The 24176-nt window shown below is 50.9% G+C and overlaps 1 protein-coding gene across 3 annotated transcripts in view; it reads left to right on the top strand.

Moving 5' to 3' along the window:
• atrn (attractin) overlaps positions 1 to 21080 on the top strand; it is a 301160-nt gene extending 280080 nt beyond the window's left edge. For all 3 annotated transcript variants that reach the window (XM_064953084.1, XM_064953083.1, XM_064953082.1), the window contains exons 28-29: positions 1693 to 1807; positions 13989 to 21080. In XM_064953084.1, the coding sequence (XP_064809156.1) occupies positions 1693 to 1807; positions 13989 to 14113 (240 nt within the window). In that variant the 3' untranslated portion in view covers positions 14114 to 21080. The remainder of the gene's footprint in view (positions 1 to 1692; positions 1808 to 13988) is intronic.
• Positions 21081 to 24176: the final 3096 nt, after the last annotated feature.

Below are 24176 nucleotides of genomic sequence, written 5' to 3'. Positions count from 1 at the left end.
AACACCTGTAGGTCTACCCACCTGAACAACACCTGTAGGCCTACCCACCTTAAACTCACCTATAGGCCTACCCACCTTAAACGCACCTGTAGGTCTGCCCACCTGAACAACAGCTGACTGACAAAAGCAAACAATAATATATCAACGGATAAATCTAATGCGTTGGAATAAAGGCAATCAAACAAATGTTGAAGCATGGAAGTACAAAACAAAATGTATCGGTAAAGGAGCTTAGCTGAGAGCGAAATTCAGCAATACTGAGTGGACAGCCACGCCACATAGAAATAAATGGTTGAATCCATGACAGAAACGTGGGGGTGTTCGTTTTATTTGGACGATTGTACTGTCGTGTTTACAATAGTAATACACATTTACCAGTACATTTTAAACAAATAGGAGAATGGTTAAATGACCGTAATGTAGAGATCCCCTACCCTTTTGTTGTATTTAGGGGAGCAACGTCTCATTTAGGGGAGCTAACGTCTCATTTAAGGGATCTAACGTCTCATTTAGGGGAGCTAACGTCTCATTTAGGGGAGCTAACGTCTCATTTAGGGGAGCTAACGTCTCATTTAAGGGAGCTAACGTCTCATTTAGGGGAGCTAACGTCTCATTTAGGGGAGCTAACGTCTCATTTAGGGGATCTAACGTCTCATTTAGGGGAGCTAACGTCTCATTTAGGGGAGTTAACGTCTCATTCAGGGGAGCTAACGTCTCATTCAGGGGAGTTAACGTCTCATTCAGGGGAGTTAACGTCTTATTCAGGGGAGCTAACGTCTCATTCAGGGGAGCTAACGTCTCATTCAGGGGAGCTAACGTCTCATTCAGGGGAGCTAACGTCTCATTCAGGGGAGCTAACGTCTCATTCAGGGGAGCTAACGTCTCATTCAGGGGAGCTAACGTCTCATTTAGGGGAGCTAACGTCTCATTTAGGGGAGCTAACGTCTCATTTAGGGGAGTTAACGTCTCATTCAGGGGAGCTAACGTCTCATTCAGGGGAGTTAACGTCTCATTCAGGGGAGCTAACGTCTCATTCAGGGGAGTTAACGTCTCATTCAGGGGAGTTAACGTCTTATTCAGGGGAGCTAACGTCTCATTTAGGGGAGCTAACGTCTCATTTAGGGGAGTTAACGTCTCATTTAGGGGAGCTGACGTCTCATTTAGGGGAGCTGACGTCTCATTTAGGGGAGCTGACGTCTCATTTAGGGGAGCTGACGTCTCATTTAGGGGAGCTGACGTCTCATTTAGGGGAGCTGACGTCTCATTTAGGGGAGTTAACGTCTCATTTAGGGGAGCTAACGTCTCATTTAGGGGAGCTAACGTCTCATTTAGGGGAGTTAACGTCTTATTTAGGGGATCTAACGTCTCATTTAGGGGAGTTAACGTCTTATTTAGGGGATCTAACGTCTCATTCAGGGGAGCTAACGTCTCATTTAGGGGAGCTAACGTCTCATTCAGGGGAGCTAACGTCTCATTTAGGGGAGCTAACGTCTCATTTAGGGGAGCTAACGTCTCATTTAGGGGAGCTAACGTCTCATTTAGGGGAGCTAACGTCTCATTTAGGGGAGCTAACGTCTCATTTAGGGGAGCTAACGTCTCATTCAGGGGAGCTAACGTCTCAGTCAGTGGATTTTAGCCCTCCCTGCCTCCCCCGTAATTCACACCCTGCTCTAACTTCTCTCTCCTGTCCAGACGGTGCCCAAGCCCATCGCCCTGGAGCCGTGTTTTGGGAACAAGGCTGCTGTCCTCTCCATCTTTGTCCGTTTACCCAGAGGCACCGGGGGCATCCCCCCGCCCGGTCAGTCTGGTAAGATACAAGAATACCCTCCTTCTGTCTATGTTTTCTCTGTCTGTCTGCCTGTCTGTCTGTCCCCAGTCTCTCCCCCTGTCTCTCCCCCAGTCTCTCCCCCTGTCTCTCCCCAGTCTCTCCCCAGTCTCTCCCCAGTCTCTCCCCAGTCTCCCCCCAGTCTCCCCCCAGTCTCCCCAGTCTCTCCCCAGTCTCTCCCCAGTCTCTCCCCAGTCTCCCCCAGTCTCCCCCAGTCTCTCCCCCGTCTCTCCCCAGTCTCTCCCCCAGTCTCCCCCGTCTCTCCCCAGTCTCTCCCCAGTCTCTCCCCAGTCTCCCCCCAGTCTCCCCCCAGTCTCTCCCCAGTCTCTCCCCAGTCTCTCCCCAGTCTCTCCCCAGTCTCCCCCCAGTCTCCCCCCAGTCTCTCCCCAGTCTCTCCCCAGTCTCTCCCCCCGTCTCCCCCGTCTCTCCCCAGTCTCTCCCCCGTCTCCTCCCAGTCTCCCCCGTCTCTCCCCAGTCTCCCCCCAGTCTCTCCCCAGTCTCTCCCCAGTCTCTCTCCAGTCTCTCCCCTCAGTCCCTCCCCAGTCCCTCCCCAGTCTCTCCACAGTCTCTCTCCAGTCTCTCCCCTCAGTCTCTCCCTCTCTCTCATCTCTCCACAGTCTCTCTCCAGTCTCTCCCCTCAGTCTCTCCCTCTCTCTCATCTCTCCCAGTCTCTCTCCAGTCTCTCCCGTCTCTCTGTCTCCCCCCATTCTCTCCCCAGTCTCTCCCCAGTCTCTCCCCAGTCTCTCCCCAGTCTCTCCCCAGTCTCTCTCCAGTCTCTCTCCCGTCTCTCCCAGTCTCTCCCAGTCTCCCCCAGTCTCCCCCAGTCTCTCCCCAGTCTCCCCCAGTCTCCCCCCAGTCTCTCCTCAGTCCCTCCCCAGTCTCTCCACAGTCTCTCCCCAGTCTCTCTCCAGTCTCTCTCCAGTCTCTCTCCCGTCTCTCCCAGTCTCCCCCAGTCTCTCCCCAGTCTCCCCCAGTCTCCCCCCAGTCTCTCCTCAGTCCCTCCCCAGTCTCTCTCCAGTCTCTCCCCTCAGTCCCTCCCCAGTCTCTCCCCAGTCTCTCTCCAGTCTCTCCCCAGTCTCCCCCAGTCTCCCCCAGTCTCCTCCAGTCTCCCCCAGTCTCCTCCCAGTCTCCTCCCAGTCTCCTCCCAGTCTCCCCCAGTCTCCTCCCAGTCTCCTCCCAGTCTCCTCCCAGTCTCTCCCAGTCTCTCCACAGTCTCTCCCCAGTCTCTCCCAGTCTCCTCCCAGTCTCCTCCCAGTCTCCTCCCAGTCTCCTCCCAGTCTCTCCCAGTCTCTCCCCAGTCTCTCCCCAGTCTCTCCCCAGTCTCTCTCCAGTCTCTCTCCAGTCTCTCTCCCGTCTCTCCCAGTCTCTCCCAGTCTCCCCCAGTCTCCCCCAGTCTCCCCAGTCTCCCCCAGTCTCCCCCCAGTCTCTCCTCAGTCCCTCCCCAGTCTCTCCACAGTCTCTCCCCAGTCTCTCTCCAGTCTCTCTCCAGTCTCTCTCCCGTCTCTCCCAGTCTCTCCCAGTCTCCCCCAGTCTCTCCCCAGTCTCCCCCAGTCTCCCCCCAGTCTCTCCTCAGTCCCTCCCCAGTCTCTCTCCAGTCTCTCCCCTCAGTCCCTCCCCAGTCTCTCCCAGTCTCTCCACAGTCTCTCCCCAGTCTCTCCCAGTCTCTCCCAGTCTCCTCCCAGTCTCCCCCCAGTCTCTCCCCAGTCTCTCCTCAGTCTCTCCCCAGTCTCTCCCCAGTCTCTCCCAGTCTCTCCCCAGTCCCTCCCCAGTCTCTCCCCATCTCTCCCCATCTCTCCCCAGTCTCTCTCCAGTCTCTCTCCCGTCTCTCCCAGTCTCTCCCAGTCTCTCCCCAGTCTCCCCCAGTCTCCCCCCAGTCTCTCCTCAGTCCCTCCCCAGTCTCTCTCCAGTCTCTCCCCTCAGTCCCTCCCCAGTCTCTCCCAGTCTCTCCCCAGTCTCTCCCCAGTCTCTCTCCCGTCTCTCTCCAGTCTCTCCCCAGTCTCTCCCCATCTCTCCCCAGTCTCTCCCCAGTCTCTCCCCATCTCTCCCCAGTCTCTCCCCAGTCTCTCCCCAGTCTCTCTCCCGTCTCTCTCCCGTCTCTCTCCAGTCTCTCTCCAGTCTCTCCCCAGTCTCTCCCCAGTCTCTCCCCATCTCTCCCCAGTCTCTCCCCAGTCTCTCCCCAGTCTCTCTCCCGTCTCTCTCCCGTCTCTCTCCAGTCTCTCTCCAGTCTCTCCCCAGTCTCTCCCCAGTCTCTCTCCCGTCTCTCTCCAGTCTCTCCCCAGTCTCTCCCCAGTCTCTCCCCATCTCTCCCCAGTCTCTCCCCAGTCTCTCCCCATCTCTCCCCAGTCTCTCCCCAGTCTCTCTCCCGTCTCTCTCCAGTCTCTCCCCAGTCTCTCCCCAGTCTCTCCCCATCTCTCCCCAGTCTCTCCCAGTCTCTCCCCAGTCTCTCCCCAGTCTCTCCCCAGTCTCCCCCAGTCTCCCCCAGTCTCTCCCCAGTCTCTCCCCAGTCTCTCCCCAGTCTCTCCCCAGTCTCTCTCCAGTCTCTCCCCTGTCTCCACCCAGTCTCTCCCCAGTCTCTCCCCAGTCTCCTCCCAGTCTCTCCCAGTCTCTCCCCAGTCTCTCTCCCGTCTCTCTCCCGTCTCTCTCCAGTCTCTCCCCAGTCTCTCCCCAGTCTCTCCCCAGTCTCTCCCAGTCTCTCCCCAGTCTCTCTCCAGTCTCTCCCCAGTCTCTCCCCAGTCTCCACCCAGTCTCTCCCCAGTCTCTCCCCAGTCTCCACCCAGTCTCCACCCAGTCTCTCCCCAGTCTCTCCCCAGTCTCTCCCCAGTCTCCACCCAGTCTCTCCCCAGTCTCTCCCCAGTCTCTCCCAGTCTCTCCCCAGTCTCTCCCCAGTCTCCACCCAGTCTCTCCCCAGTCTCTCCCCAGTCTCCACCCAGTCTCCACCCAGTCTCTCCCCAGTCTCTCCCCAGTCTCCACCCAGTCTCTCCCCAGTCTCTCCCCAGTCTCCACCCAGTCTCCACCCAGTCTCTCCCCAGTCTCTCCCCAGTCTCTCCCCAGTCTCCACCCAGTCTCTCCCCAGTCTCTCCCCAGTCTCTCCCCAGTCTCTCCCCAGTCTCTCCCAGTCTCTCCCCAGTCTCTCTCCAGTCTCTCCCCAGTCTCTCCCCAGTCTCCACCCAGTCTCCACCCAGTCTCTCCCCAGTCTCTCCCCAGTCTCTCCCCAGTCTCCACCCAGTCTCTCCCCAGTCTCTCCCCAGTCTCTCCCAGTCTCTCCCCAGTCTCTCCCCAGTCTCTCCCCAGTCTCTCCCCAGTCTCTCCCAGTCTCTCCCCAGTCTCTCTCCAGTCTCTCCCCAGTCTCTCCCCAGTCTCCACCCAGTCTCCACCCAGTCTCTCCCCAGTCTCTCCCCAGTCTCTCCCCAGTCTCCACCCAGTCTCTCCCCAGTCTCTCCCCAGTCTCTCCCAGTCTCTCCCCAGTCTCTCCCCAGTCTCTCCCCAGTCTCTCCCCAGTCTCTCCCCAGTCTCCCCCAGTCTCCCCCAGTCTCCCCCAGTCTCTCCCCAGTCTCTCCCCAGTCTCCCCCAGTCTCCCCCCAGTCTCTCCCCAGTCTCTCCCCAGTCTCTCCCCAGTCTCTCCCCAGTCTCTCCCCAGTCTCTCCCCAGTCTCTCCCCAGTCTCTCCCCAGTCTCCCCCCATTCTCTCCCCAGTCTCCCTCCATTCTCCCCCATTCTCTCCCCAGTCTCTCTCCAGTCTCCCCCCATTCTCTCCCCAGTCTCCCCCAGTCTCTCTCCAGTCTCTCCCCAGTCTCTCCCCCGTCTCTCCCCAGTCTCTCCCAGTCTCTCCCCAGTCTCTCCCCAGTCTCTCCCCAGTCTCTCCCCCGTCTCTCCCCAGTCTCTCCCCAGTCTCCCCCATTCTCTCCCCAGTCTCTCCCCTCCATTCTCCCCCCATTCTCTCCTCCAGTCTCCCCCAGTCTCCTCCCAGTCTCCTCCCAGTCTCCCCCCAGTCTCTCCCCGTCTCTCCCCATCTCTCCCCAGTCTCTCCCCAGTCTCCACCCAGTCTCCACCCAGTCTCCACCCAGTCTCCACCCAGTCTCCACCCAGTCTCTCCCCAGTCTCTCCCCAGTCTCCACCCAGTCTCCACCCAGTCTCCACCCAGTCTCTCCCCAGTCTCTCCCCAGTCTCTCCCCAGTCTCTCCCCAGTCTCCCCCCAGTCTCCCCCCATTCTCTCCCCAGTCTCCCCCCAGTCTCTCCCCAGTCTCCCCCAGTCTCCCCCAGTCTCTCCCCAGTCTCCCCCAGTCTCTCCCCAGTCTCTCCCCAGTCTCCCCCCAGTCTCTCCCCAGTCTCTCCCCAGTCTCTCTCCAGTCTCTCTCCAGTCTCTCCCCAGTCTCTCTCCAGTCTCTCCCCAGTCTCTCCCCAGTCTCTCTCCAGTCTCTCTCCAGTCTCTCTCCAGTCTCTCCCCAGTCTCTCTCCAGTCTCTCTCCAGTCTCTCTCCAGTCTCTCTCCAGTCTCTCCCCCATCTCTCTCCAGTCTCTCTCCAGTCTCCCCCCAGTTTCTGCCCCCCGTCTCTCTGTCTCCCCCCAGTCTCCCCCCAGTCTCTCTCCAGTCTCTCCCCAGTCTCTCCCCAGTCTCTCTCCAGTCTCTCTCCAGTCTCTCTCCAGTCTCCCCCCAGTCTCTCCCCAGTCTCCCACAGTCTCTCCCATCTCTCCCCATTGACACACACACCTCCTCTAGATACACACCCCTCCTCTAGACACACACACCTCCCCCAGCGACACACACCTCCCCCAGCGACACACACACCTCCCCCAGCGACACACACACCTCCCCCAGCGACACACACACCTCCTCTAGACACACACACCTCCCCCAGCGACACACACCTCCCCCAGCGACACACACACCTCCCCCGGCGACAAACACTCCTCCTCTAGACACACACCTCCTCTAGACACACACACCTCCCCCAGTTACACACACACACCTCCTCTAGACACACACCTCCTCTAGACACACACACCTCCCCAGCGACACACACACCTCTTCTAGACACACACACCTCCCCAGCGACACACACCTCCTCTAGACACACACCTCCCCAGCGACACACACCTCCTCTAGACACACACCTCCCCAGCGACACACACCTCCTCTAGACACACACACCTCCCCAGCGACACACACCTCCTCTAGACACACACATCTCCCCAGCGACACACACCTCCTCTAGACACACACACCTCCCCAGCGACACACCCCTCCTCTAGACACACACACCTCCCCAGCGACACACACCTCCTCTAGACACACACATCTCCCCAGCGACACACACCTCCTCTAGACACACACATCTCCCCAGCGACACACACCTCCTCTAGACACACACACACCTCCCCAGCGACACACACCTCCTCTAGACACACACACCTCCCCAGCGACACACACCTCCTCTAGACACACACATCTCCCCAGCGACACACACCTCCTCTAGACACACACATCTCCCCAGCGACACACACCTCCTCTAGACACACACACACTCCCCAGCGACACACACCTCCTCTAGACACACACACCTCCCCAGCGACACACACCTCCTCTAGACACACACACCTCCCCAGCGACACACACGCCTCCTCTAGACACACACACCTCCTCTAGACACACACACCTCCTCTAGACACACAACCCTCCTCTAGACACACACACCTCCTCTAGACACACACACCTCCCCCAGCGACACACACACCTCTCCTCTAGACACACACACCTCCTCTAGACACACACACCTCCTCTAGACACACACACCTCCCCCAGCGACACACACACCTCTCCTCTAGACACACACACCTCCCCCAGCGACACACACACCTCCTCGAGACACACACACCTCCTCTAGACACACACACCTCCTCTAGACACACACACCTCCTCTAGACACACACCCCTCCTCTAGACACACACACCTCCTCTAGACACACACACCTCCTCTAGACACACACCCCTCCTCTAAACACACACACCTCCTCTAGACACACACACCTCCTCTAGACACACACACCTCCCCCAGCGACACACACACCTCCTCTAGACACACACCCCTCCTCTAGACACACACACCTCCTCTAGACACACACACCTCCTCTAAACACACACGCCTCCTCTAGACACACACCCCTCCTCTAAACACACACACCTCCTCTAGACACACACACCTCCTCTAGACACACACACCTCCCCCAGCGACACACACACCTCCTCTAGACACACACACCTCCTCTAGACACACACACCTCCTCTAGACACACACACCTCCTCTAGACACACACACCTCCTCTAGACACACACACCTCCTCTAGACGCACACCTCCTCTAGACACACACACCTCCTCAAGACGCACACCCCTCCCCCAGCGACACACACACACCTCCTCTAGACACACACCCCTCCCCCGTGTAGATAGCGTAGTCCTATAGCATAATGGTAATCACGTATTTGAATGGTAAATCTTTATTAAATATCTGGGTAAGATGTATCTACAATACAGGTGAATGAGTATTAGTCAATAAGAGGGTGTCCATGCGTTCAGAGCTGGTTTGGGATGATTCACAGTCTGTTTCTCTTCCATTTGGGATGTATTTGGGATGTATTTGGGATGTATTTACATTTGGGATGCAGCCAACGGGTTTCTCCACGCATCGCGCCGACAGAAACAAACACCTTTCTGGTAAGAAGAGGGGTGGGGGTGTATGCCTTATGGCTAACGAGACATGGTGCGATGAAAGAAACATACAGGAACTCAAATCCTTCTGTTCACCTGATTTAGAATTCCTCACAATCAAATGTAGACCGCATTATCTACCAAGAGAATTCTCTTCGATTATAATCACAGCCGTATATATCCCCCCCAAGCAGACACATCGATGGCTCTGAACAAACTTTATTTAACTCTTTGCAAACTGGAAACCATTTATCCGGAGGCTGCATTCATCGTTGTTGGGGATTTTAACAAGGCTAATCTGAAAACAAGACTCCCTAAATTTTATCAGCATATCGATTGCGCAACCAGGGGCGGAAAAACCTTGGATCACTGTTACTCTAACTTCCGCGACGCATATAAGGCCCTGCCCCGCCCCCCTTTCGGAAAAGCTGACCACAACTCCATTTTGATGATACCTGCCTACAGACAAAAGCTAAAAAAAGAAGCTCCCACGCTGAGGTCTGTCCAACGCTGGTCCGACCAAGCTGACTCCACACTCCAAGACTGCTTCCATCACGTGGACTGGGACATGTTTCGTATTGCGTCAGATAACAACATTGACGAATACGCTGATTCGGTGTGCGAGTTCATTAGAACGTGCGTTGAAGATGTCGTTCCCATAGCAACGATTAAAACATTCCCTAACCAGAAACCTTGGATTGATGGCAGCATTCGTGTGAAACTGAAAGCGCGAACCACTGCTTTCAATCAGGGCAAGGTGTCTGGTAACATGACTGAATACAAACAATGCAGCTATTCCCTCCGTAAGGCTATCAAACAAGCTAAGCGTCAGTACAGAGACAAAGTAGAATCCCAATTCAACGGCTCAGACACAAGAGGCATGTGGCAGGGTCTACAGTCAATCACGGACTACAGGAAGAAATCCAGCCCAGTCACGGACCAGGATGTCTTGCTCCCAGGCAGACTAAATAACTTTTTTGCCCGCTTTGAGGACAATACAGTGCCACTGACACTGCCTGCAACGGAAAAATGCGGTCTCTCCTTCACTGCAGCCGAGGTGAGTAAAACATTTAAACGTGTTAACCCTCGCAAGGCTGCAGGCCCAGACGGCATCCCCAGCCGCGCCCTCAGAGCATGCGCAGACCAGCTGGCTGGTGTGTTTACGGACATATTCAATCAATCCCTATACCAGTCTGCTGTTCCCACATGCTTCAAGAGGGCCACCATTGTTCCTGTTCCCAAGAAAGCTAAGGTAACTGAGCTAAACGACTACCGCCTCGTAGCACTCACTTCCGTCATCATGAAGTGCTTTGAGAGACTAGTCAAGGACCATATCACCTCCACCCTACCTGACTCCCTAGACCCACTCCAATTTGCTTACCGCTCAAATAGGTCCACAGACGATGCAATCTCAACCACACTGCACACTGCCCTAACCCATCTGGACAAGAGGAATACCTATGTGAGAATGCTGTTCATCGACTACAGCTCGGCATTCAACACCATAGTACCCTCCAAGCTCGTCATCAAGCTCGAGACCCTGGGTCTCGACCCCGCCCTGTGCAACTGGGTACTGGATTTCCTGACGGGCCGCCCCCAGGTGGTGAGGGTAGGTAACAACATCTCCTCCCCGCTGATCCTCAACACTGGGGCCCCACAAGGGTGCGTTCTGAGCCCTCTCCTGTACACCCTGTTCACCCACGACTGCGTGGCCACGCACGCCTCCAACTCAATCATCAAGTTTGCGGACGACACAACAGTGGTAGGCTTGATTACCAACAACGACGAGACGGCCTACAGGGAGGAGGTGAGGGCCCTCGGAGTGTGGTGTCAGGAAAATAACCTCACACTCAACGTCAACAAAACTAAGGAGATGATCGTGGACTTCAGGAAACAGCAGAGGGAACACCCCCCTATCCACATCGATGGAACAGTAGTGGAGAGAGTAGCAAGTTTTAAGTTCCTCGGCATACACATCACAGACAAACTGAATTGGTCCACTCACACAGACAGCATCGTGAAGAAGGCGCAGCAGCGCCTCTTCAACCTCAGGAGGCTGAAGAAATTCGGCTTGTCACCAAAAGCACTCACAAACTTCTACAGAGGCACAATCGAGAGCATCCTGGCGGGCTGTATCACCGCCTGGTACGGCAACTGCTCCGCCCTCAACCGTAAGGCTCTCCAGAGGGTAGTGAGGTCTGCACAACGCATCATCGGGGGCAAACTACCTGCCCTCCAGGACACCTACACCACCCGATGTTACAGGAAGGCCATAAAGATCATCAAGGACATCTACAACCCGAGCCACTACCTGTTCACCCCGCTATCATCCAGAAGGCGAGGTCAGTACAGGTGCATCAAAGCTGGGACCGAGAGACTGAAAAACAGCTTCTATCTCAAGGCCATCAGACTGTTAAACAGCCACCACTAACATTGAGTGGCTGCTGCCTACACACTGACACTGACTCAACTCCAGCCACTTTAATAATGGGAATTGATGGGAAATGTTGTAAATATATCACTAGCCACTTTAAACAATGCTACCTTATATAATGTTACATACCCTACATTATTCATCTCATATGTATACGTATATACTGTACTCTATCATCTACTGCATCCTTATGTAATACATGTATCACTAGCCACTTTAACTATGTCACTTTGTTTACATACTCATCTCATATGTATATACTGTACTCGATATCATCTACTGTATCTTGCCTATGCTGCTCTGTATCATCACTCATTCATATATCCTTATGTACATATTCTTTATCCCCTTACACTGTGTATAAGACAGTAGATTAGGAATTGTTAGTTAGATTACTTGTTGGTTATTACTGCATTGTCGGAACTAGAAGCACAAGCATTTCGCTACACTCGCATTAACATCTGCTAACCATGTGTATGTAACAAATAAAATTTGATTTGATTTGATTTAGGATGCATTTGGGATGCATTTGGGATGCATTTGGGATGCATTTGGGATGTATTTGGGATGCATTTGGGATGCATTTGGGATGCATTTGGGATGTATTTGGGATGCATTTGGGATGCATTTGGGATGCATTTGGGATGTATTTGGGATGCATTTGGGATGCATTTGGGATGTATTTGGGATGCATTTGATGGTACTGATCAACATCATTTGCATAGAAGAAGCAATCTCTTATTTTCTATAATTGTACACTGTCTTTAATGTCTTCATTCATGATGCATGAGCCACTTTGCTATGCGCTTTGCACACACAGGAAGTTTGGTTGGTGAAGGTTGACACAGAGATATTTTTTCTCCAGTATCTCTGCTTGAGAGATGATGATGAAGTGAATGAATCAAGTTCTTGGTGACAATCAACTTTGAAATCAGCATATTTTTGCCTTATCACAAACAAAGTACTGTTAACGTCAGCTGTCAGCTAGCTAGGAAAGATAGCCTACATAGCTGGAAGCTACCGCTGTCATCTTGCATTGTAAAGCATTGTTTTGTGAACATTAATGAACCGTTTCAACATGTCTTACTGCCGTGTTACATTTCTTGAAGATTGTTAACGTCTAGGCAGTCGAACATGAGCCCAGACTCCCAGAGCAGTAGTTCCTGGAACAGACAGGAGAGACGCTGACAGACTTGATCCTCTCTCAATTAGTAGACGACGTGACATTTGACAGAAGTACAGAAAGTAACAGAAATCCTAACCATTTTTTCCGTATCTAAAAAGTGTATCTGTACCGTACAGCGCTAATCCTTCTTGTTCACTTCTGCAAATGGCTGCCATCTTCTAAATTAAAGTGCCATGAGCCACCACTGTATCCTAAGGCCCATATTGGTTTAGGATTAACATATTTGTCCTAAGACATCACTTCCTGTTTGCTAATACATTTTTTCTTTTTCACCTTTTATTTAACTAGTCATGTCAGTTAAGAACAACTTCTTATTTTCAATGATGGCCAAGGAACAGTGGGTTAACTGGTCTAGGAACAGTGGGTTAACTGGTCTAGGAACAGTGGGTTAACTGGTCTAGGAACAGTGGGTTAACTGGTCTAGGAACGGTGGGTTAACTGGTCTAGGAACAGTGGGTTAACTGGTCTAGGAACAGTGGGTTAACTGGTCTAGGAACAGTGGGTTAACTGGTCTAGGGAACAGTGGGTTAACTGGTCTAGGAACAGTGGGTTAACTGGTCTAGGAACAGTGGGTTAACTGGTCTAGGTACAGTGGGTTAACTGGTCTAGGAACAGTGGGTTAACTGGTCTAGGAACAGTGGGTTAACTGGTCTAGGTACAGTGGGTTAACTGGTCTAGGAACAGTGGGTTAACTGGTCTAGGGAACAGTGGGTTAACTGGTCTAGGGAACAGTGGGTTAACTGGTCTAGGAACAGTGGGTTAACTGGTCTAGGAACAGTGGGTTAACTGGTCTAGGAACAGTGGGTTAACTGGTCTAGGAACAGTGGGTTAACTGGCCTAGGAACAGTGGGTTAACTGGTCTAGGAACAGTGGGTTAACTGGTCTAGGAACAGTGGGTTAACTGGTCTAGGAACAGTGGGTTAACTGGTCTAGGGAACAGTGGGTTAACTGGTCTAGGAACAGTGGGTTAACTGGTCTAGGGAACAGTGGGTTAACTGGTCTAGGAACGGTGGGTTAACTGGTCTAGGAACGGTGGGTTAACTGGTCTAGGAACAGTGGGTTAACTGGTCTAGGAACAGTGGGTTAACTGGTCTAGGAACGGTGGGTTAACTGGTCTAGGAACAGTGGAACGGTGGGTTAACTGGTCTAGGAACAGTGGGTTAACTGGTCTAGGAACGGTGGGTTAACTGGTCTAGGAACAGTGGGTTAACTGGTCTAGGAACGGTGGGTTAACTGGTCTAGGAACGGTGGGTTAACTGGTCTAGGAACGGTGGGTTAACTGGTCTAGGAACGGTGGGTTAACTGGTCTAGGAACAGTGGAACGGTGGGTTAACTGGTCTAGGAACAGTGGAACAGTGGGTTAACTGGTCTAGGAACAGTGGGTTAACTGGTCTAGGAACAGTGGAACAGTGGGTTAACTGGTCTAGGAACAGTGGGTTAACTGGTCTAGGAACAGTGGAACAGTGGGTTAACTGGTCTAGGAACAGTGGGTTAACTGGTCTAGGAACAGTGGGTTAACTGCTTGTTCAGGGGAAGAACGACAGATGTCACCTTGTCAGCTCGGGGTTTGAACATGAAACCTTTCGGTTACTAGTCCAACGCTCTAACCACTAGACGACCTGGCTATCTCTCTGTAGGTCTAACGGTGGCCAGTACCCTAATAGATATGTTACTTGCCTGCCTGTCTGTCTGTCTGTCTGTCTGTCTGTCTGTCTGTCTGTCTGTCTAATGGTGGCCAATGCCCTAGACATGTCCCAGCAGATGTGTCTTGGTTACACCATATTCTGTTACTTATACATCACTTCCTGTTACTAATACATCACTTCCTGTCTCTGTGTAGGTCTAACGGTGGCCTCGGCCCTGGTGGATGTGTCTCAGCAGATGTGTCTTGGTTACAAGGAGAAGTCATGTGGTCTGAAGAACAGGAAGCAACACCCCTCTGCACAGCCCTCCACCTGTATCTGACCACACCCCCTCCCTGCCCCTGGACCCCACCCTGCTCCACCCTAACCCCTTCCCCCACCCCAGAGACTATAACCCCGAACTGAAGGAAGAGAAGGAGGGAGAAAAGGGGGAGAGGAATGGAGGGAGTTAGTGGGGAGAGGACAGTCACCCTCCTAAAGGCTTCCCAGTTGACACCTGGTGCACCACAGCACCTCGTCAGAAGAGAGGGACCACGGCTTCATTGCTGCTCGAGGAGAGGTGTTGTTGTCTGGTGTCCACCCGGGTGTAACTGGTGATGTTAACAGGCTCCTGTTAGAATCTGTCCTAGGGTCAGTTGTCCTTCTGTTTTCTTCTTCTGGTGAGACCACACAGCTGCTCTGGTTCTCCTCTCCTTTCTATGCCCCCCCCTCTCCACTTCTGCCCTCTCCATTCCTCCCCTCTCCTCCCCCTGTCTCCCCTTCTCTACCCCCTGTCTCCCCTTCTCTACCCCCTGCCTCCCTTCTCTACCCCTCTCTACCCCCTGCCTCCCCTCTCTACCCCTCTCTACCCCCTGCCTCCCCTCTCTACCCCTCTCTACCTCCTTCTCTACCCCTCTCTACCTCCTTCTCTACCCCTCTCTGCCCCCTGCCTCCCCTCTCTACCCCTTTCTACCCCCTGCCTCCCCTCTCTACCCCTCTCTGCTCCCTGCCTCCCCTCTCCACCCCTCTCTACCTCCTTCTCTACCCCTCTCTACCCCCTGCCTCCCCTCTCTACCCCCTGCCTCCCCTCTCTACCCCCTTCTCTACCCCTCTCTAACCCCTGCCTCCCCTCTCTACCGCTCTCCACCCCTCTCTACCCCCTGCCTCCCCTCTACCTCCTTCTCTACCCCTCTCTACCCCCTGCCTCCCCTCTCTACCCCCTGCCTCCCCTCTCTACACCCTTCTCTACCCCTCTCTAACCCCTGCCTCCCCTCTCTACTGCTCTCCACCCCTCTCTACCCCCTGCCTCCCCTCTCTACCCCTTTCTACCCCACTCTACCCCTGCCTCCCCTCTCTACCCCCTCTACCTCCTTCTCTACCCCTCTCTACCCCCTGCCTCCCCTCTCTACCCCTCTCCACACTCGGCTCACTGCTCTCTGCCTCTCCTCTGTTACCCATTCAGGTTGAAAACACTGTTTCCTAACAGATATCTCCTGTCTGAGGCTTCAACAAAGCTTTAAACAAGACATCACCTTCCTGTATAACTTCCTGTTGCCTCCTAGCCTCTAACCCTCTAACAGTCTGAGTTGTGGGATGTTATTTCCCTGTTGTCCTAACCTGGGTATCTTCAGCCTAACAACATCCCCCAACCCACCGGGCTGTTCTCCTGAAGGAGTATCTATAGGAACAATAGGGGGGGAGGGATTTGACCCGTGGATGTGAAGGCAGTGTAAACAGCAGCAGATCTCCCTCTATACCTCGCTGGGACAGACAGACTGGGGGACATTTACATGTCTATGACCTCTATTATGGGACAGACAGACTGGGGGACATTTACATGTCTATGACCTCTATTATGGGACAGACAGACTGGGGGACATTTACATGTCTATGACCTCTATTATGGGACAGACAGACTGGGGGACATTTACATGTCTATGACCTCTATTATGGGACAGACAGACTGGGGGACATTTACATGTCTATGACCTCTATTATGGGACAGACAGACTGGGGGACATTTACATGTCTATGACCTCTATTATGGGACAGACAGACTGGGGGACATTTACATGTCTATGACCTCTATTATGGGACAGACAGACTGGGGGACATTTACATGTCTATGACCTCTATTATGGGACAGACAGACTGGGGGACATTTACATGTCTATGACCTCTATTATGGGACAGACAGACTGGGGGACATTTACATGTCTATGACCTCTATTATGGGACAGACAGACTGGGGGACATTTACATGTCTATGACCTCTATTATGGGACAGACAGACTGGGGGACATTTACATGTCATTACATTTAGTAATAATCACACAAAAGGGGAAAAGATTGTTCTCTGTAAATGAATGTATGGCAAGAGAGACTGTTGTCAAAGGCATCCTGTATTATGGGATGAGTGTCTCTGTGACCTCTATTATGGGATGAGTGTCTCCGTGACCTCTATGATGGGATGAGTGTCTCCGTGAGCTCTATGATGGGATGAGTGTCTCCGTGAGCTCTATTATGGGATGAGTGTCTCCGTGACCTCTATGATGGGATGAGTGTCTCCGTGAGCTCTATGATGGGATGAGTGTCTCCGTGACCTCTATTATGGGATGAGTGTCTCCGTGACCTCTATTATGGGATGAGTGTCTCCGTGACTTCTATTATAGGATGAGGGTCTCCGTGACCTGCAGACCAAAGCTTCATACAGTAAATGACACCGCAGATAGAGAAGCAGGCAGGGGGTCCAGATAGTTTTGGGACACAGCATTGCACCATATTCCTGCTTCATGCAAGCATCCAGAATCCTGCCCTCTACCTGGGATGGCAGCAGAGCTCTCCCCCTCTCCTCTCCTCCTCTCCCCCTCTCCTCTCCTCCTCTCCTCCTCCTCAGCCTCCAGTATCCTGCCCTCTACCTGGGATGGCAGCTCCTCCTCTCCTCTCCTCTCCTCTCGTGCCATCACACAGACCCCAAGGAGCTGGTCTCAGCAGCAAGCCTCTGCAACATACATTGTATTCAGAAAGTATTCATACCCCCTTGACTTTAGAAATACATTTGATTGATTGATTGATTTATTCCACATTTTGTTGTGTTACAGCCTGAATTCAAAATGGATTCAATTGATTTGTTTTCTCACCCATCTACACACGATACCCCATAATGACATCACAATACCCCATAATGATGAAGTGAAAACATGTTTTTAGAAATCTTAGCAAATGTATTGAAAATGAAATACAGAAATCTAATTGACATAAATATTCAGACCCTTTGCTAGGGGACTCAAAATTGATCTCAGGTGCTTCCTGTTTCCATTGATCATCCTTGATGGTATATAAGGTCTATATAAGGTTCCACAGTCGACAGTGCATGTCAGAGCAAAAACCAAGCCAGACGGAAGCCACTCTTAAGAAAAAGGCACATGACACCTTGTAGTCTGCAAAAAGGCACATGACACCTTGTAGTCTGCAAAAAGGCACATGACACCTTGTAGTCTGCAAAAAGGCACATGACACCTTGTAGTCTGCAAAAAGGCACATGACACCTTGTAGTCTGCAAAAAGGCACATGACACCTTGTAGTCTGCAAAAAGGCACATGACACCTTGTAGTCTGCAAAAAGGCACATGACACCTTGTAGTCTGCAAAAAGGCACATGACACCTTGTAGTCTGCAAAAAGGCACATGACACCTGGTAGTCTGCAAAAAGGCCCATGACACCTTGTAGTCTGCAAAAAGGCACATGACACCTGGTAGTCTGCAAAAAGGCACATGACACCTTGTAGTCTGCAAAAAGGCACATGACACCTTGTAGTCTGCAAAAAGGCCCATGACACCTTGTAGTCTGCAAAAAGGCACATGACACCTGGTAGTCTGCAAAAAGGCCCATGACACCTTGTAGTCTGCAAAAAGGCACATGACACCTTGTAGTCTGCAAAAAGGCCCATGACACCTTGTAGTCTGCAAAAAGGCACATGACACCTTGTAGTCTGCAAAAAGGCACATGACACCTTGTAGTCTGCAAAAAGGCACATGACACCTGGAGTCTGCAAAAAGGCACATGACACCTGGAGTCTGCAAAAAGGCACATGACACCTTGTAGTCTGCAAAAAGGCACATGACACCTTGTAGTCTGCAAAAAGGCACATGACACCTTGTAGTCTGCAAAAAGGCACATGACACCTTGTAGTCTGCAAAAAGGCACATGACACCTTGTAGTCTGCACATGACACCTTGTAGTCTGCAAAAAGGCACATGACACCTTGTAGTCTGCGAAAAGGCACATGACACCTTGTAGTCTGCGAAAAGGCACATGACACCTTGTAGTCTGCAAAAAGGCACATGACACCTTGTAGTCTGCGAAAAGGCCCATGACACCTTGTAGTCTGCGAAAAGGCACATGACACCTTGGAGTCTGCAAAAAGGCGCATGACACCTTGTAGTCTGCAAAAAGGCACATGACACCTTGTAGTCTGCAAAAAGGCACATGACACCTTGTAGTCTGCAAAAAGGCACATGCGGCTACTTTGAAGAATCTGAAATGTAAAATATATTTTGATTTGTTTAACACTTTTTTTTGGTTACTACATGATTCCATGTGTTATTTCATAGTTTTGATGTCTTCACTATTATTCTACAATGTAGAAAATAGTAAAAATGAAGGAAAATACTTGAATGAGTAGGTGTTCCAAAACGTTTGACCGGTACTGTATATATATATATAGTATTCACTTGGGAACATCACTTCTTTCCAAAAGAATTCAGACCCCTTGACTTTCTCCACATTTTGTTACGTTACAGCCTTATTCTAAAATTGATACAATCATTCTTTTTCTCAACCATCTACAAACATTACCCCATAATGACATCACAATACCCCATAATGACATCACAATACCCCATAATGACATCACAATACCCCATAATGACATCACAATACCCCATAATGACATCACAATACCCCATAATGACAAATTCAAAGTCAAGGGGTCTGAAAACTTTCCGAATGCACTGTACATAAGTATTCAGACCCTTTCACTCAGTACTTTGTTGAAGCACCTTTGGCAGCGATTACAGCCTCTAGTCTTCTTGTGTATGATGCTACAAGATTGGTACACCTGTATTTGGGGAGTTTCTCCCATTCTTCTCTGCAGATCCTCTCAAGCTCTGTCAGTTTGGATGGGGAGCGTTGCTGTACAGCTATTTTCAGGTCTCTCCAGTGATGTTCGATCAGGTTCAAGTCCGAGCTCTGGCTGGGCGACTCAAAGACTTGTCTTCTCAAAGACTTGTCCTGATGCCACTCCTGCGTTGTCTTGGCTGTGTGCTTAGGGTCGTTGTCCTGTTGGAAGGTGAACCTTTGACCCAGTCCGAGGTCCTGAGCAGGTTTTCATCAAGTAACTCTGTACTTTGCTCAGGTCATCTTTGCCTCGACCCTGACTAGTCTCCCAGTCCCTGCCTCTGAAAAACATCCCCACCGCATGATGCTGCCTCCACCATGCTTCACAGTAGGGATGGTGCCAGGTTTACTCCAAACGTGACGCTTGGCATTTAGGCCAAAGAGTTCAATCTTGGTTTCATCAGACCAGAGAATCTTGTTTCTCAATGTCTGAGAGTCATTAGGTGCCTTTTGGCAAACTTCAAGTGGGCTGTCATGTGCCTTTTACTAATGAGTGGCTTCCGTCTGGCCTCTCTACCAAAAAGGTCTGATTGGTGGAGTGCTGCAGAGATGTTTGTGCTTCTGGAAAGTTCTCCCATCTCCACAGAGGAACTCTGGAGCTCTGTCAGAGTGACCATCAGGTTCTTGGTCACCTCCCTGACCAAGGCCTTTCTCCCACGATTTCTCTGTATGGCCGGGCGGCCAGCTCTTGGAAGAGTCTTGGTGGTTCCAAACTTCTTCCATTTAAGAATGATGGAGGCCACTGTGTTCTTGGGGACCTTCAATGCTGCAGAAATGTTTTGGTACCCTTCCCCAGATCTGTGCCTCGACACAATCCTGTCTCAGAGCTCTACGGACAATTCCTCTGACCTCATGTCTTGGTTTTTGCTGTGAAATGCACTGTCAACTGTGGGACCTTATACAGACAGGTGTGTGCCTTTCCAAATCATGTCCAATCAATTGAATTTACCACAGGTGGACTCCAATGAAGTTGTGGAAACATCTCAAGGATGATCAATGGAAACAGGATGCACCTGAGCTCAATTTCGAGTCTCATAGCAAAGGGTCTGAATATTATATCTGTTTGTTATTTTAATACCTTTCTAAAACTGGGTTCTGCTTTGTCATTAAGCGATATTGTGTGTAGATTGATGAACATTTTTTTAAAGTCAATTTTAGAGTCTTTGACATAACAACATGTTGAACAAGTCAAGGGTTCGAATACTTTTGGAAAGCACTGTGTGTATGTATGTATGTGTGTATATATATATATATCTATATTTATTTATATATATATATATATATATATATATATATATATATATATATATATATATATATATATATCCTAGATATCAGACACTTCAAAAGCTTATTCGTTATTATTTATTTTTGGACTGTCTGGTTTGCCATTATTCATGTGTTTGTCAATGCGCTTCTATTGGCGATAGGAGTGAAGGCCAAATTCATTTTTTTGTTTGTTTGTTTGACCTACAGGGGTCCCAAAATTAAAACTCCAAAATGATCCTTGGTATGACTCTCTTAAAACAATTCCCTATGTCAGTTTAGTAACATATATATATATATATATTTACACAGGGGTGTGAATACTTACTTATGTAAAGGATATATTTCTGAATTTCATTTTGAGTAGATGTACAAACATTTTGAACAACACGTTTGTACTTTCTCATTGTGCGTGTAGATGGGTGAGAGAAATATTTAATTCATTTTGAATTACACAAAATGTGTAAGAAGTCAAGGGAATACTCTCTGAAAGCTCTGCTCTATTATGGTCACCAAGCCTCAAATGACTCTGTTCTTCATCCTCTTTTGTTCTTTGTAAAACACCATTGTAGATACTTGAGGAAGTAGTTTGTTAATATGTATAATTTTTTTAGCAGCGATGCTGTTTGTTTTGTAAATAATGAGAAAGTATTGTGAATGATATATTTGTTGAATGGTTTTAAAAGTCATGTAAACTCCTGAGGCTTTTAAAAAAAGGGATATTTTCTATGGAAGACAGCAGATGATAAGAGGAACAAATAGAGAACTGCTGAAACTATTATGAATCTGAGAATGACTAGTTTACTGATGGTCTGACAATTAAAATAATGACAAACATGTTGTCTATGATTAAATGGTCAAATTAACCTGGTGGTTTGTTGTCTGTCTCTATGGACACCTCCCTGTCCCCTAGATAACCCTGTCTCTATGGACACCTCCCTGTCCCCTAGGATAACCAGATAACCCTGTCTCTATGGACACCTCTCTGTCACCTAGGATGACCAGATAACCCTGTCTCTATGGACACCTCTCTGTCCCCTAGGATGACCAGATAACCCTGTCTCTATGGACACCTCCCTGTCCCCTAGGATAACCAGATAACCCTGTCTCTATGGACACCTCTCTGTCCCCTAGGATGACCACATAACCCTGTCTCTATGGACACCTCCCTGTCCGCTAGACAACCCTGTCTCTATGGACACCTCCCTGTCCCCTAGATAACCCTGTCTCTATGGACACCTCTCTGTCCCCTAGGATGACCAGATAACCCTGTCTCTATGGACACCTCTCTGTCCCCTAGATAACCCTGTCTCTATGTACACCTCCCTGTCCCCTAGATAACCCTGTCTCTATGGACACCTCTCTGTCCCCTAGGATGACCAGATAACCCTGTCTCTATGGACACCTCTCTGTCCCCTAGATAACCCTGTCTCTATGTACACCTCCCTGTCCCCTAGATAACCCTGTCTCTATGGACACCTCTCTGTCCCCTAGGATGACCAGATAACCCTGTCTCTATGGACACCTCTCTGTCCCCTAGATAACCCTGTCTCTATGTACACCTCCCTGTCCCCTAGATAACCCTGTCTCTATGGACACCTCTCTGTCCCCTAGGATGACCAGATAACCCTGTCTCTATGGACACCTCCCTGTCCCCTAGATAACCTTGTCTCTATGGACACCTCCCTGTCCCCTAGATAACCCTGTCTCTATGGACACCTCTCTGTCACCTAGGATGACCAGATAACCCTGTCTCTATGGACACCTCCCTGTCCCCTAGATAACCTTGTCTCTATGGACACCTCTCTGTCCCCTAGGATGACCAGATAACCCTGTCTCTATGGACACCTCCCTGTCCCCTAGATAACCTTGTCTCTATGGACACCTCCCTGTCCCCTAGGATGCCCAGATAACCCTGTCTCTATGGACACCTCCCTGTCCCCTAGATAACCCTGTCTCTATGGACACCTCCCTGTCCCCTAGATAACCTTGTCTCTATGGACACCTCCCTGTCCCCTAGATAACCCTGTCTCTATGGACACCTCCCTGTCCGCTAGATAACCCTGTCTCTATGGACACCTCCCTGTCCCCTAGGATGACCAGATAACCCTGTCTCTATGGACACCTCCCTGTCCCCTAGATAACCCTGTCTCTATGGACACCTCTCTGTCCCCTAGGATGACCAGATAACCCTGTCTCTATGGACACCTCCCTGTCCCCTAGATAACCCTGTCTCTATGGACACCTCTCTGTCCCCTAGGATGACCAGATAACCCTGTCTCTATGGACACCTCCCTGTCCCCTAGATAACCCTGTCTCTATGTACACCTCCCTGTCCCCTAGATAACCCTGTCTCTATGGACACCTCTCTGTCCCCTAGGATGACCAGATAACCCTGTCTCTATGGACACCTCTCTGTCCCCTAGATAACCCTGTCTCTATGGACACCTCCCTGTCCTCTAGATAACCCTGTCTCTATGGACACCTCCCTGTCCGCTAGATAACCCTGTCTCTATGGACACCTCCCTGTCCCCTAGGATGACCAGATAACCCTGTCTCTATGGACACCTCCCTGTCCCCTAGATAACCCTGTCTCTATGGACACCTCTCTGTCCCCTAGGATGACCAGATAACCCTGTCTCTATGGACACCTCCCTGTCCCCTAGATAACCCTGTCTCTATGGACACCTCTCTGTCCCCTAGGATGACCAGATAACCCTGTCTCTATGGACACCTCCCTGTCCCCTAGATAACCCTGTCTCTATGTACACCTCCCTGTCCCCTAGATAACCCTGTCTCTATGGACACCTCTCTGTCCCCTAGGATGACCAGATAACCCTGTCTCTATGGACACCTCTCTGTCCCCTAGATAACCCTGTCTCTATGTACACCTCCCTGTCCCCTAGATAACCCTGTCTCTATGGACACCTCTCTGTCCCCTAGGATGACCAGATAACCCTGTCTCTATGGACACCTCTCTGTCCCCTAGATAACCCTGTCTCTATGTACACCTCCCTGTCCCCTAGATAACCCTGTCTCTATGGACACCTCTCTGTCCCCTAGGATGACCAGATAACCCTGTCTCTATGGACACCTCCCTGTCCCCTAGATAACCTTGTCTCTATGGACACCTCCCTGTCCCCTAGATAACCCTGTCTCTATGGACACCTCTCTGTCACCTAGGATGACCAGATAACCCTGTCTCTATGGACACCTCCCTGTCCCCTAGATAACCTTGTCTCTATGGACACCTCTCTGTCCCCTAGGATGACCAGATAACCCTGTCTCTATGGACACCTCCCTGTCCCCTAGATAACCTTGTCTCTATGGACACCTCCCTGTCCCCTAGGATGCCCAGATAACCCTGTCTCTATGGACACCTCCCTGTCCCCTAGATAACCCTGTCTCTATGGACACCTCCCTGTCCCCTAGATAACCTTGTCTCTATGGACACCTCCCTGTCCCCTAGGATGACCAGATAACCCTGTCTCTATGGACACCTCCCTGTCCCCTAGATAACCCTGTCTCTATGGACACCTCTCTGTCCCCTAGGATGACCAGATAACCCTGTCTCTATGGACACCTCCCTGTCCCCTAGATAACCCTGTCTCTATGGACACCTCTCTGTCCCCTAGGATGACCAGATAACCCTGTCTCTATGGACACCTCCCTGTCCCCTAGATAACCCTGTCTCTATGTACACCTCCCTGTCCCCTAGATAACCCTGTCTCTATGGACACCTCTCTGTCCCCTAGGATGACCAGATAACCCTGTCTCTATGGACACCTCCCTGTCCCCTAGATAACCCTGTCTCTATGGACACCTCCCTGTCCCCTAGATAACCCTGTCTCTATGGACACCTCCCTGTCCCCTAGATAACCCTGTCTCTATGGACACCTCCCTGTCCCCTAGGATGACCAGATAACCCTGTCTCTATGGACACCTCCCTGTCCGCTAGACAA

The sequence above is a fragment of the Oncorhynchus masou genome, chromosome 32 (assembly GCF_036934945.1).
Source record: "Oncorhynchus masou masou isolate Uvic2021 chromosome 32, UVic_Omas_1.1, whole genome shotgun sequence".
Taxonomy (NCBI): Eukaryota; Metazoa; Chordata; class Actinopteri; order Salmoniformes; family Salmonidae; genus Oncorhynchus; species Oncorhynchus masou.
The sequence above is the reverse complement of the archived record's forward strand: the minus strand, read 5'-3'. Positions and strand labels throughout refer to the sequence as shown.